General features: G+C 44.9%; 1 protein-coding gene across 2 annotated transcripts in view; it reads left to right on the top strand.

Annotated features, from left to right (window-relative positions):
* The window catches only part of LOC105897223 (palmitoyltransferase ZDHHC14), a 51,920-nt gene that overhangs the window by 17,460 nt on the left and 19,607 nt on the right, over positions 1–14,853 (top strand). For both annotated transcript variants that reach the window (XM_031579871.2, XM_012824132.3), the window contains exon 3: positions 2,548–2,708. In XM_031579871.2, coding sequence (XP_031435731.1) covers positions 2,548–2,708 — 161 coding nt within the window. The remainder of the gene's footprint in view (positions 1–2,547; positions 2,709–14,853) is intronic.

The raw sequence follows: 14,853 nt of genomic DNA, 5'->3' as shown, positions 1-14,853 counted from the left end.
AGGGTCATCCTGTACTGTTCTGTTAGCCGTCCCCACATCCCCAGTGCTCCATCACAGGTGGGGTTCCCAAACTCCCTGCTTGTTTTAGTAGCAGTCCAAACCAGCAAGCTTCAAATGGTAATCACTCCTCTGTTTTGCTCACTGTCTCACACACACATACTCTTTTAGGTTAACAGATCCATCTCCATCTCTTTAACTCACTAATTTATTCTCTACCTCTTTATTATCTGTCAGTAGCTGTCAGTTTACACAATTCTTGCCACCAAACTCCAAACTCTTCTCTTAAGCTCTGAATTTCAGCTTCCACCTCACCTTTGCCATCCAACCTGTTTTGACCAGCGCGTGCATGTGTAAATAAATAGCCACCAGCTGCCTGTTGATTTCCGCCACTCTCATTAGTCCCCCGCATGCCACCCTTATGTCCCTGCCAGGGTGATTCCACTGGCACCCCACCTGGCACCGGCTCCGCTGACGTAACGGGCAGCGCATGCCGGAAACCACGGCTGTGCCCAGAGTTGCTACCTGATCCTCCCTCCCACCCTCGCATGCACGCAGGCGGAAGGCAGGGGAGGGCCAGCAGCAGGTCCTGCATATGTCACTCACCGTGCCAAAGGGCTCCGGCTCCCGGCAGGGCTTGGCGCTGCCCACAGGGACATGTGAAGGTATATTCCTCTCTTCCTCTGCCGCATCTTGCCTCCCCCTCTGATCTGTTTTGCCTGCTGCCTGTGTCAGCAGTGAGGACTTCGGCTGGATAGAGTCTTCACCTCTCAAACCCCAGTTTTTGGATTCACATTACATGCCATAGTGCCAAAGTCTGACCAACCTCCCTATTATAGACCGGTGGGGTGTGTGTGTCTCTCCTTCTCTCTCTTTCTGCCTCTCGCTCTCTCTCTCTCTCTCTCTCTCTCTCTCTCTCTCTCTCTCTCTCTCTCTCTCTCCCCCCCCCTACACCATTGTTGATGGTATATGGAAATCCTCCCAAGGTGTTGCCATCTGGAGAGATGAAGCTGCAAGACCTTTTTAATGGAGATATGGAGATGCTTTTCTCATAATTTCTAAGTCACTTTAAATCTCCTTTGCTGTCGACAAAGCAACTAGTTTGGCCAAGTAATGAGAACAAATTAACTAAAAAAATTTGGCTAATCTTTAGTGTTGCGTTTAGCTCTGGACAACCATTTAATCTCATCTCTGTTTAAGACTCCTCTACCCCTATCCCTCTAGGCCTGTCAGTGAGGCTGACGTGACGGCTGTCTCAGCTTTCGGAGTGGCCATGTGGCCGGTTGTCATGCTGTGGTGACACTGAATGGGAAATGGGAATCAATAAAACAGGCTCAGCGAAAGTGTGCGCTAATGGCTGTTTGTCTTACCATAGCCATATGGAGATGCTGAAACGTATTATAATAGAATAATGGAACACTCTGTGCTTCTCACACACACACACACACTCACACACACTCACACACTCTTACGCTCGCTCACTCCCCCTGCACTGGGTGAATTTCCACTTTTAGTGCCTTTTACACAGTCACCATCGCTGCTCCATCAAAGTTGTGTGATTTTGAAAGTCTTTTCCACTACTGTGATTATTGTAGCTAGCAGGTAACAGTGCATTCATTTGAAGGGATAAGCTGTTTTTAGGTAGTTCTGTTATAACAGAAATTGTAGTAGTTGCCTTGGATACAAATATTCCAAGCTTGTCGTCTCTACACACCTATGTTAAGGAAGTAAGACCAACTACTTGGCTTCAAATTACCTCATCTGCTTGGAGATATGACAGAGAGTGTGGTGGAAAGTGCTGTCTTTCCCTGAAATCTGCTTTTACAATACAGTAGCAGATCTTTGATCCATCAGTATGTCTGTGCTCATTAGTGCCCAGTGCGACATGTTTTAAATGCCATGAGCATAGGAAAGCCACACTAATGAGGCAGAGAGGGGATGGTGACCAGTAGTGGAATTACTGAGACACCGCCGCGGATGCTGATCTTATACACACACACACTCCGTGTAGGAGCATCAACACAGAGATGGATTCCGATGCAAGGAGAGCAATGGAGAGGCCGTCAGTATATGGACTAATGGGATTACTCGTATCAGCACCTGTGTGATCAGGAATAACAGGATTACCAGGAAATTATCTCCCGGCGTGATGAGATTATGTCAAATGACATGGGCCAGCAGGCCAGGGGATTCCCCTCTGGGCCCAAGGGATCTCCCTCCTTCACAGAAGGCACATATGGCTGCCTGCACAGTGCATTAGCCTTGTGTACTGCTACATGTAATGTAGTTGTTCCTCCTTTGTGTGTAGCATTTATGTACTGTCTTGTGTGGACCAGGATCATGTGACACACAGCATGTTTTTCTTGTTCCAGCCTAAAATCACCACACAAAAAAAACAAACATTTTATGCACTGCTGATCACTGTTTACTTGCCCCACTGTAATTTATAACCTGGCATCTCATTTGTTTTTGACCTTGCATACTTTGTTCGGTCATGGAGTGAACATAATCTCACTTTGTCTCGCTCTGTCTCTTTTCTTCTCTCTGCAGCTGCCCGTTCCTGTCGTCCCACCTCACTCCGGCCATCCCTGTGATGGGCGGCGTGCTCTTCGGCTTTGTGATGGGCACGTTACTAAGGACCAGCTTCAGCGACCCAGGAGTCCTGCCCAGAGCCACGCCAGACGAGGCTGCCGACCTGGAGCGCCAGATAGGTCAGAGGTCATTCTCTCAAATTTGTGCTCTTTCCCTGTCAAACCATTTCTCCTGTCTGTCACATGTCCCCCCTCTGGTCAAAGATCTCTCTCTCTCTCTCTCTCTCTCTCTCTCTCGCCCTCTCTCCCTCTCCCCCCCTTCCTCCCTCCCTCTGAAGAGAGTCCATTTAATATGCACTACATACTACACTTCTTCACTTCACTTCACTGTGGCACCAGCCTAGTCTTCATCAAACATTTCTCAGTCCCATCTGAGCCGCAGCAGGTCTGCCTTGCTCTCCCACTCCCTGTCTGCGTGTCCTGATGACTGATGTCAGGGGCAGCCCTAATGCCCCATGTCAGCAGCTCGCTGCCCCACAGGACTCGGGGCCTTTTAAGCAAACATCAGAGCCGTCTAATTAATCTTATTAGCCGACTAAAAGCTTCTGCAAAGGCAAAGTTGTGCCGCTCAAAGGGTTCTTTTTCTTTTTTTTTTTTCCTTTCGCTGCAAGGGAGATGAGACGTGGGAGAAAAGCACTGGCCACACCAGTCATGCAAAATAAGTTATTAATCTCTGAGAGAGCCTCGGATGGAGTTAAGTCATCGACCTACATCAGGAGTGCCTCCCACCAACCGTCCGCCTGGCCTTTCTCCCCCAGCTGAAAGCTTTGTGTTTGTTTGTTTTTGTCTGTGCTCTAAGCTGAAAGCGAGCCGTTCCTTCGCTGGTCCAGCACATGTGCAGCACAAATGTAGACGGCCCTGAGGAGGGATGCTGACCGCACCTACCATGGACCATACTCTTCTCTCTGAGATATTTCTCTGATGGTCTCTCTGATGGTCTCTCTGATGGTCTCTCTGATGGTCTCTCTGTCGTGCTTTTGGTTTTGTTGTTGTCCTTTTTCCAGGTCCTCCATGTTTTTCCTTTTTGTCTCTTCTTGGAGTTCCTCTTCCCTCGGTCTGTGTCTGGCCGGAGTGACACGAGTGTTGCACATTTAAGAACATCTATTTGCTCTTACTTTGAGCCCAGAGCTGGCCTGTGCATAGCTCTCCTTATTGTTTTTGTTTTTGTTTTTTTACTTCTCCTCTTTCGTACTGCCTTCCTCTTTGGAGCCCCTCTCTGAAATTTCCAGTCGGTCTTATTACCAGGTTTTCCACTTAGCCTTTTAAAGACATCCCCCTGGCCTATGAGCTCTATTGTTTGACCTGAGCATTGTGGGCATTTGGCAGGAGGCAAGAGTAGGTGGACATAGAATGTGTGTTAAGCAATTTCCCTGGCACCAACTGTGCATAGCAGTATAACTTATTTAAATGCTCTGTACTTACCTGCAGGTAGTTATAAGATGGAAATTCATGGAAAGGTCTCATTTTGTAGTTTGGCAAGTGTGATTTACTGGCTTTACAGCTGGCAGGGAGCAAGGTTTGTGAAAGTGTAGATTGATAGATTGATTGCTTAAAAAAAAAGTTCAATGTGTGTACTATCTCTTCTGTCAGGAAAAAAATGCTGTTGGTATGGCTAACATTCTTTCCACAAAATTCCTTGTCTGGCTGGGACTGATAACTTTATCTGACCTTGACAATCAAATGTTTTCTCAGACCTGCTGCTGGAAAGTAAGTATCCAGTAAAAGACTTGTTGTGCTTAAACCATGCCGTTAGCGGACTTGCTCTTGGCCGATTGAACCTTTTTTGAATCAGTAAAGTAGTCTACGCTAAAAACAAGCTTGAAATATAAAAGAAATAAGGATTAATTGGTGCACTTATGCAATAGGTTGCAACAGTTTGACACTATACATTTAACAAATAGTAATGTATATTTATTCTGTTAAAATAAGACAAAATAATTTGGTCGGAATTAGTCGTTATTTAAACAACTGTTTGTGAGATTAACCTTCAGCTCGCTTGCGGTTGGACTGTATGTCGGAAACCTTGTGGCAAAGCTGAAAATGCCCATTTGCAATTTCTTTATTTGGCCTTATCATCGTGGAAGTAGAGTTATTAAAATAAAAATTTGCAGCACACAGTTTGCACTTCAAAATGTTTTGACATACCGTTACACAAATTCCACAGCTGCATTACTTTAAAAGACCTACTTTTAGGTCTTGGTGTAATAGTACATTGTTACAAAGCAGGACATAGCTTACCCTACTCTTGGGGTTTATGCCCATACCTAATTGTTTTTAGGAATAAAAAGAAACACCTGATCCCAGATGACTAGGCATGCATGGGTGTTGGAAGTTGTTTGCTTTCTAAATATCCCATTCTACAGATAAACACAATGTACTGTTGACTGTCACCATAGTCAGTATTACTCACCTGCTGTTAGTGTGTGGAGAGGTTGTGCTCTTTGAGTGTTTCCTTTTTAATTCACATTCACATGTCTGCCTTAATACTGTGGGGAAATACCTATGCCTGGCATGCTGAAAGCTGGCTTCTACAACCAGTTTTATGTGGATTTTTTTGACCAGCTTCTTTTTAAACAGAAACCTTTCGTGTTACCTCTTGTGCTTGTGGCTAAAGGCTTGCACCAAACAACCATTTTTTTCTGTCTGTGTGTGTTTGTTTCTGTTAAGCCAGTGCTTTTTAAAAAAAATATATTTATTTAGGGAGAAAAAGCCCTGACCAGTCAAGTTTCAAGTCCAGCTTTGGGATCAGACTAAGCGTTGCAGAATGACTAAATATGGGCATGTTTTGTCCAGGAGCTGGAGCAGCAGTGGACTTGTGGAGGTGGTCATGGGGCGTGATATGCTCCCCTCTAGATTCACAGCAAAACGGAAGGAAGGAATTCTCTGTGTATTTTTGCTGGCCGCACCCCACCCTTTCGTTTACGGCATGACCCGGTGGTTGGGCAGCTGGCCAGGAGCAGGATGCCCGATCTCTCGCTGGTTTGCTGCCTCCTATGAGCCTGTGCTCGTTTGATTTACTCAATTGAATGTAGAGCAGATTTCATGCCTCGGGCATAGGACTCCACAGGGGAACAAATCAAGAATCGAATGGGGAAAATCCTAACTGTTGCAACTGTTGAAACCTTTTAATGCTTCAGTTTTCTCCCTCATAGACACTCATGGAATTCACCATCATGCTTTAAATGTAGTTGTCAGGCACGGCAGATCAGCAGCGGTTCTGATCAATGTAGCGCGTAGCTCACATTCCCAGAAACCTCATGAATAAGTGATGATGTTGTCTGAAAGCAAAGGCTTGCACTTGTCTCATGTTTATCACTAGCATTGATTTTTCCCTTGACGTTTAGAACTACTGACTGGAATGATGATATCACTTCCCATAATGCTAGATGTGAAATGAAGGCATTGGCGAACACTGTGTAATGGAGGATTACAGCTAACACGCACACAAACAGCGGCTCATATCACTCACAGTAAGAGATAAAGGCCTGTGCATGAGATGTTGATGTTGTTCTTGTCCTACAGTGATGTGATGGATTGTGTGTGACCCAGTGGAAAGCAGCAGCTGATCATATGCAGGTGCTGTGTAGTAGGAATTTAGCTAATGCAGAATGAAGTAGAAATCAATGCCCCACACACACACACACACACACACAACACCAGCAGAGGAGGATGCAGGGAATTGTTTTTGGTGGTGCCCAAAATTTCAGTTTAGGTTCATCAATGGGGAAAAATGTTCTCAAGGTCAGTTTAATTCTTTTGCCGTTGTTATCACGTATCAGCCAATTGTGCGTTACATTTTGTACACTGTACAAGTACATTTTGTGATCTGATTGAGTGAGGTCTTCACATTCTCTCCCACGACTATGAGAGTGCCAAAAGGGAAGAGAAGATCCATTGGAAATGAGTTTCACATCCTTCGTCTGCAGTGGCCTTCCGACCCCTATTTCCACTTGGGCACCACTTCCTCACCAGTGCCTCACGTAAATGTCACCAAGGCAGATTATACTCCTCCAGCATTATAGAAACAGAGATGGTGGTAATAGATCCTGAACTTGAGAGGGACAGTAAGGGAATCAGAAGCTTTGCATTTGGGAGGTGTTGACTATATTATTAATTCCCATCAAGTTGTAGAGCAAAACAATTAACAGTTCAATTGAGATAGTAGAAGATGTGCTTCTTGCCTTCTGTTTTGTAAATCACGAACACCCATATCCACTCATAAATACACATTCACACCTCGTCAGTGTGAAGGAGCTGGCAGGCAGCATCTCAGAACCTCTTTCATCTCCACCGGGAGCACACACACCTGAAACAAATGCTTGTAATTGCAGACGAGCCTTGCAAAACAAATTGACTTTATTTGTCACAAATGGCCGTACATCTTGTCAAGACCTTCTGCAATTTCACTCAAGAAACGGGGCGAAATAAAAGTGTCCCTCTGTGCCCCTGGCAGTCATGGCTGTCACCGGAGAGGATGTGGTTAGGTGAGGTTTCCTGCCAACCCCGGAACCTGTGCATGACCTCTCTTCCTGGGTGTTTGTCAGCAGGCCAGGAAGGGAAGTGAGATGCATACCAGCTTGAGCCTTCACTTTTAAGACCCTGTTACATTGTCTGCTTGCAGTAAGGGGACGTAGAAGTGGGAGAATAGAGGTCTAAGCCACTTCTTGCATCGACACAAAGAAGAAATGAAGAGGAAGATTGAGAGAGAGAGACAGGTGCTTTACTCCAGGGAGTTCACCAAAGGTTAAAAAAATAACAGATTTATAAATAGCAAGTGTAGCCATGGCAGTAGTAGATTAGTATTGTCTTGTCTGGCTTCCTTCTGTTTGTATATTGAGGATTCCAACAGAGGGGATATTTAGCATCCTGTCTTCATAACCTTTTTTTTTCTTCAAAGGAAATATTAGATGTTATAGTCAAGGGGTGCCAAGATGTCGAAGGCATACATAAACTAATTATGTCCCTGGGCGAGGCGCCACCCTTTCCTGCATGTGATTGATGGTTCTTTTGGCAGACAGAGTTAGGCAGGAGGGAGGAAGGAGACTTTGGCCAGCATTGGTCCAGTCCGGTTGGAAGAATGAGCTTATTTATAACCTTGCCAGAGTTGTCCCGCTAGTCAGGAAAACCCCAAAAAAGCCCCGTTTTGTGTATGTGTGCTAAGACTTGTGCAATGGATTTCAAATATTCCTTTCAGCTGTTCTTTACATTTTTGGACAATTTGAGCCATGTACAAGCTGCAAAGGTTGAATATGAGTGCAAACTGGAGGAGTGCCCTTGCAAAGTTCCATATAAATGGGTATATTTGTGGCCAATTTAATATTTGTGCATGTGAACTCATTGTGCAATGTCACTTAAATGTTGTATATTACATAAGTAATTATACCATACAATGCACCTGATGAAAATTGGTCAGTATTTAATGTACTGTATACAATGTAAGAATTATTTAATGTAAGACATTTATGTAATGTATTTATTATTTATTCTTATTTATGTAAGACATTTTCAATACTAAAATCATGCAAAGTGAGACTTTCGTTGTCTTTAATAGTCAATTTATGACGTGTATTACAATCATTCTCATCGCTGGTTGGCCAAATCCTGCTCTTCCGGTATCAGCCGGACCCAGGATTCACACAGTAGCCAATTAACTTCCTAAAATAGGCGTAATTGACTGCGACAGAGCCCACACTTCTGCCATGCCTTTATGTACCATCAATGAACTGATCTGACTTGCCAAACGCTACAAAAGCCATTAATGGAAGAATCTGTACAAAGCCCCATGGGTTGATTTTAATCCGAGGTGTTAAGTGGATCTGGGGAGTTAATTTCACCCACAGCCCAGTAATCCAGTAATCGTTGTCGTGCTAATCTCGCATTCCTCGCACTCACCCCCATTGTCGGATTGTTTGTTTCTGTCTCTCCTAATCACCTCCCAACTCCCTTCTGTGAGATTTGTAAAATAGAGGAATAGAATGACTGCTGGAAAGCAGATGGATTGTAACTTAGGTCAGTTAACTTGTTTCTGTACTGTATACTTTGGTCTTTTGATCCTTCTCTGGACTAGTCTCATCAAATTTTATTTTGAATAAAATGTTTCATCCAAGGCCAAGGCTCGAAGCGATCACAAAATTACAAATTTGTCCTAATGTCCTTAAATTCCTGACGTTCCAGAAGGTCCCGGACAACGGTCACTAAGAGACTTGGGGTCTGTCTGGGGTGAATGACATTCCTCAAATCTCAGAGTCTCTGTTGCATTGCCCTACGTGCTACAGAATTGAAGTAGTCGCCTGGGACACCTGCTGTCCTGCTCTTTCTCAATCTGGTTGTGTCTGTGCACAGAACAGCTGGGAGGGACATCAGGTCATCCCAGGTCACTTGAGTTCTAGATGAGTCTAGTGTTGCACAAGACATGTTTTTTTTTTTCTTTTACCATCCCAATCAGCGCTTGAGGGTGTCAAGTCTGTAAGGCAGTGGATACACTAACTGACACTGCCTGCCATGGTGTCATGTTTCTTAGATGATGGAAGGATCAAGAAATTATTCAGGCAGATAACCCTGGGCTTTTTTTGTGTGTGTGTGTGTGTGTGTGTGTGTGTGGGGGGGGGGGGGGGGGGGGGTGGACAGATACAGATGCACATTGCCGGGCACATCCACTTATTGTGAATAGTGACAAGGGAGTGTTTAGTATTGTTTTCCTTCGTTGGTGTTTTGCAGGGCGGGGTCAAATCTGGCCATGGTCTTGTAACACTTGTCTGCATCCAGAGCATTATTTTACTATGTCCATGTCAGGGTTTGGTGCACGTGCAGGCTCACCAACATCTCTTGGTCCGAGCCCTTCAAAGGCACGGACACAGTGCAATGACTGTCCCTGAATGAACTGACCTGATTTCATCATGGGCACCAAGTGCAATGTATTTTAATTGTTATTTATTTATTTAATTCATTTATTTCCACTTTCTATAACATTGCGAGATGGCCGTAGTGCGTTTGGCCTCAGTGGAGGTCTATGCTGCCTTCTAGTATAAAGTGGGTTTGATAAAGAATGGCAGCAGTGGTATTTTGCCTCTCCCTCGCATGTTTTCTTTTGATTGCCATCATCTACAGGCTCTGTTCCTTTGTGCATGTTTCGAACAAACCACAACAGTGGATCACAAAGAGGAGGGTAATATCACAGGTAAATATAAGATGTTTTTTTTTGTATAAAGTTCGCCAATGGCAACTGTGTCCATGATTTTTCACAGTGGCACTTTTCAGAACAGTTGTGATGTCACTGGAGAGCTGGCGGTGTAGCAGGTGGCAAGATTACTGCATTATCATTCATGAACTACGTGATCATGAGCTGTTGGCCTCTCTTTAGATGAAAGGGCAGCTGATATCCGTGTTTTCCAATAATGAGTCGTGGTTATTATAAATCTGCTTGGTCAGTGGGTCCATGCTGAACCTCAGCACCTTTAATCATATTGACACACACACACACACACACACACACACACACACACACACACAGACCTCCCTTGTTAAGACACTCTTTCTGAATTCTGCTATTTCTGTCTGACAATCAATGTTAAATGGCTAATCAGCCACTGATGCTGGAATGTCTCGTCTGTTTGACCCAGCCAGACTAGCATATTGCTCCCCTTCACACTGAGCAAGAGACAGTGGGGCCATCTTCAAGCTTGGCTAACTGGAGGATCCAATCTAAGGCTTACTCGTATACAGATGCGTCGTGAGTGGAAACTATACCTAAAATGATATAAACTTTTATTTTGCCGTTGTGTAGGTCTTAACAGTTATTCGTCTGTAACCGATGAAGTGGAGTTTTTACTAAATTCTTAATCATTGCTTCCTTTACTGTAGATATTCAAACAAAGTGTTTTTGTCCATCGTTGTTATTTAGATGAGGATAATGTTGTGACTGCTCAATGTTGTGTTACAGTCCACAGACTATTCGCAGTGCACTGATGGCGAGCTAATGCTAGATGAACGGTCCTCTGCACATAGTGCTTTGGAATCATGCAAAAGCCAGACAAAACCATACATTCCAAAACCTTAAGGGTCGCCTTAAGCCCTGTAGTGTGAAATTAATCCGCTTTCCATGGCAGATGTGGCGATAAGATTCTTGCATCCTCCCCTCTGCTATTGCCCCTTTTGGAATGCATTCAGTGAACCACCCCCCACCCCCGCCCCCCTCCACACACACACACCCAAGCAAGCATCCTCTTAATTGTATTCAGCCTGACGTGTAGACTTACAGTGGAAGTATGACAATGGGCCCTAATTTGATAGATGAGCACCATGGGTTCTTGCATGCAACACAGAAGGACATTGTGTAAAGCTATTTTGATTACTAGGGCCCATTCATTCGATAATCTCATGACATGCGCACAGACCTAAGCACCTTTGATGGCGGACCGGTACCTCATTTGGGCGTGTCTGATTGATTAAAAAGCTAGGCGTTGCATGGACATTTTGAAGATGCTGTTCTGACACTTGCATCTTGGTTTTCAACACCTGGTGGGCACATCTCATTTCTTTACATTTTGACCGCATATCATTCACCACTCAGTTACTAAATTGATTGATCATTTAACTAAACAAAATAAGTTACCAAATGGTTACGTGGGTTATGCAACTACGTTCAACACCGCACGGACAGTGAATAAAATAAGCCAGTGGTCTATCATTCATCGGCACATCGGCACTTAATCACCACTAAGCTTTACCAGAAGTTTTCTAGCCTGTACGATAACTAGCGTTCAGCAGCTTCTAAAAAAACATTCTTTAGCTCTGGGTTCTTCATCTTGTTGGTAGTGCATCCTGTCACACAGCAGCTTTTAGGCATGTTTAAGTTTTTTGTAAGCAGATGAAAGTGACAAGGGGGCACCTTCGCTCAATACAAAGCAACGGAGAGCAATTAGTTGTTTTCCCCTCCAGTGTGGGTGGGACTTAATTGCGCTGTGTTGTCCAGTATCCCTTACTTGACCTACTTACTGACTTACTTGTCTTACATACTTACTGACTGTTCTGTATAACATTTCATTGTAAATTTAGAATGCAACCTAATTATTACAGAGAGATGAGCCAGGTAGACAATACATTTCCTTCAATGTCATGCCTGTCCCACAAAGGCTTCCCACTACCCTAGTGTCCTATGAGTGCATACATGCAAATAACGACTCCTCTTGAGCGCTTCCTAGGATATTGCACCATTTGCAGACTTTAATTGCGTCACACATGTAGCCCTCAGCTCGTTGCCCTATGAAATTAGGACCCACAGTGTGGTAAGCACAAGAATCTCTGAGGTTAACGGCAGACACCACTACTACATGCCACTCAGAGGCAGGAAGTTATCAGGGGGGTGTGGGTCTGGGGATAGGTAAAGGGTGGGTCATTTGGGGGGAGCGGTGGGGCCCTGGTGGCTTTGTCACCATCAGGAAACCCACCGCTGTGTCGGCTGCTGCTCAGGGAAGTGTGTCCTTGAAAGAGAGGCATGTATCTCCCTGCGGAAGTGCTCAGTGTCCATGGCTATGGTTGCGTAACTGCACGTACACACGCATGCATCCAAACTCCTGCTCTCTCTCACACACACACACACACACACACGCGCGCGCGCTTGCTGCTGCATTTTCAAACAAGGCATCCTGCTGTTTTCTCTTCCTTTGTATCCTTTTTTTCTCTTTTTTTTAGTCATCTTTTCTGTAATTTCTTGGCTCCCTTTGTGAGAAAATGATTGCTGCCTCCTGAAATGTTTTATTGTCCACACTTGGAGATGATTGTAGAGACAGAATTGATGCAGCTGAAAAGCGCGATGACTGTAATTGCCACTGGTTGTGTTAAAACAAGAAAGCTGTAGTCATAACCAGACAGATAAGAGTAAAGCTCCTGTTGTCAGATGCTTCCCCCGCCATCATCACCACTGTCCCCATCTCCCTCTCGCTGTCTCCCTCCGCTCGTGAGCACCCACACCCTGACAGTCTGGAGAATGATGCTCCCCGCCTGCCTTCATGCTTCATGTTTTCAGCCGTTGAGGAGTAGTAGCAGCAGCAGCAGCAGCGAGGCCCCTCCATCAGTGTTCAGCACTCACTCCACAACCCCCCCCCCCCCAACGCAAGCCCGCTCTCTCTGTGTGCAGCAACCCCTTTGGCTAATGTCAGATGTCAGAGTTATCCAGAGTGACTTGCCACTGGAGCCAGGGAGCATGGTAGTCATAGTTACTAATGTCTGGGGGTGGGGGCCCAGCTTGGTGAGCCATGACACTGCGGAATCCTCTGCTGAGAATGCTGTGACCTCCCACCAATAATCCAGAGGAGAGAGAGGAGGGCTGAGAGAGCGAGAGAGAGGGAGAGCGATTCACTGCTTATCAGACAGAGGGGACAACACCTTTTCTAACTCCTAAGCAGAAAGGGCTAATACATGAACACACTAGATGAAGCCTGACAAGGTCGCATGGCCCGTCTCCTCAGGGAACCCCAACTATCTGACTTCTCAGGCCACACATGTGACCTCAGCTGTCACGTGGGATACAGAAATGGATACATCACATACATAGTAAAGGGATTGGCTCCTTGCGAAAGTTCAAGAGAATGTCAGCACATTTTTATTTGAATGCCCTCTAGAAAGTTTTATTTATTGCAATGTTTTGGCCTTTCAGTCTTGATCAGGCAGGACCTTCTTCCAGAACGGCCCTAGACTGAGTCTAGCAAGTCTAGTAGTCAACAAGTCTCCCTGATCCCCATTACCTCTATTACCCCAGTTACCCCCTATTCCCTTCTCTTTTCTGGCTTGTTTTCTGAAACTGGGGTTCTCCCATAACTCAGCATTTCTGTGGCCGTGGGTGGAGCTGCATCTCCGTCTGTCTCAAGCGTCCGGTGCCCAGCTCCGCCCCGCCACTGCAGGAAGGCAATTAGTTTCTCTTTGCCGCCCACTGGGTAGACAGCACAGCTCTTGGCTGACATTGAAAGTTCCTCTGGTGCAACCGTGCAACGTACAGTAACAATCGCTTGTGTTTCATCACGGACCAGTTCACCAAACAGCACATTTCAGTGCTGTCCTATTGACTGGCTCTGACTCTCTCTCTCCCCATCTCGTATTATATCTCCTAATAAAAATGAATGCTTCGCTAACTTGCAGCATAATAAAATTTGCACAGAGCTGACGCTTCATAAAGGGACTCTCAGCACAAAAATCGTTTATTGTCCTCACTCTCCTCTGCATGGTACATGAGATTTGTAAAAAAGCCCTTCAAAGACCACTGGAGTTGTTTTATGGCTTTTTGATTGGAATGGGCTCAGCCATTCAGACATTTAACTGCTCATGTCTGTGCGGCTGCATGCCTCTGCCTAGGGAAGCTGGTGAGGTTCATGTCATATATTATCACAGCTAAAGCCAGTTGGCACCCTGTGCTCAGCCACTGGGATCTCTTTAATGTGCTTCACTGCGTTTGGATGGAAGCTTGTGAGCCAACAGTGTGAATGTCTCATAGAGAGAGAGAGATATTGTGCGAGTGCCATTGCAAATCTTTTAAACAGCTTCACATAAAGAGTGCATAAGTGCATTTACAGTGGCATATGACACGAAAGAAACAGAGAAACTCAAGTTTTTTTAACTCGGAGGTGACAAAAATTGGATGAATTATAGTAAATTAATTTGTATTGATTACAAATCAGCAAAATTACAAATGAATGTAAAAAAAAACGTATAATGCAAAACATGCCTCTTATTCAGGTATCGCTACTTTTCTATCTGTTTTGGTTCCAAACAAATGGAGTGTGGAGTAATAACAGAGATTACACCAAGTGGCGGAGCACACAGCACTCAAAGGGCAACAGTGCTTCAGGGATTGGCATTTGGCAATGAGAGGGTTCCCAGTGCAGTTCTGGCTGTTCCTGACTGGTTGCACTACACACTAAACCCTCACCTGCTCCCAGCAGGCAGGATATAACATGACATGCAGTATAGCGATTTGAATACTCGGTTGATTATAAAAACATAGTACAACATGCAGTCTATTTACCATCTGCTATTGCTACTACTATTATCTTCCATTTATAGTTAGGAAATATATATGTGTGGTGTGTGTGTGTGTGTGTGTGTGTGTGTGTGTGTGTGTGTGTGTGTGTGTGTGTGTGTGTGTGTGTGTGTGTGTGTGTGTGTGTGTGTGTGTGTGTGTGTGTGTGTGTGTACGCTTGTACTGGTCCCTTGGTATTTAAAATCACTGTAAGCAGCCTTGTCCTGTTTCTCCTCTTCTCTCCTATGGCTTCTC

Source organism: Clupea harengus, chromosome 14 (genome assembly GCF_900700415.2).
Source record: "Clupea harengus chromosome 14, Ch_v2.0.2, whole genome shotgun sequence".
NCBI lineage: Eukaryota > Metazoa > Chordata > Actinopteri > Clupeiformes > Clupeidae > Clupea > Clupea harengus.
This window is presented reverse-complemented; position numbering and strand designations above follow the sequence as displayed.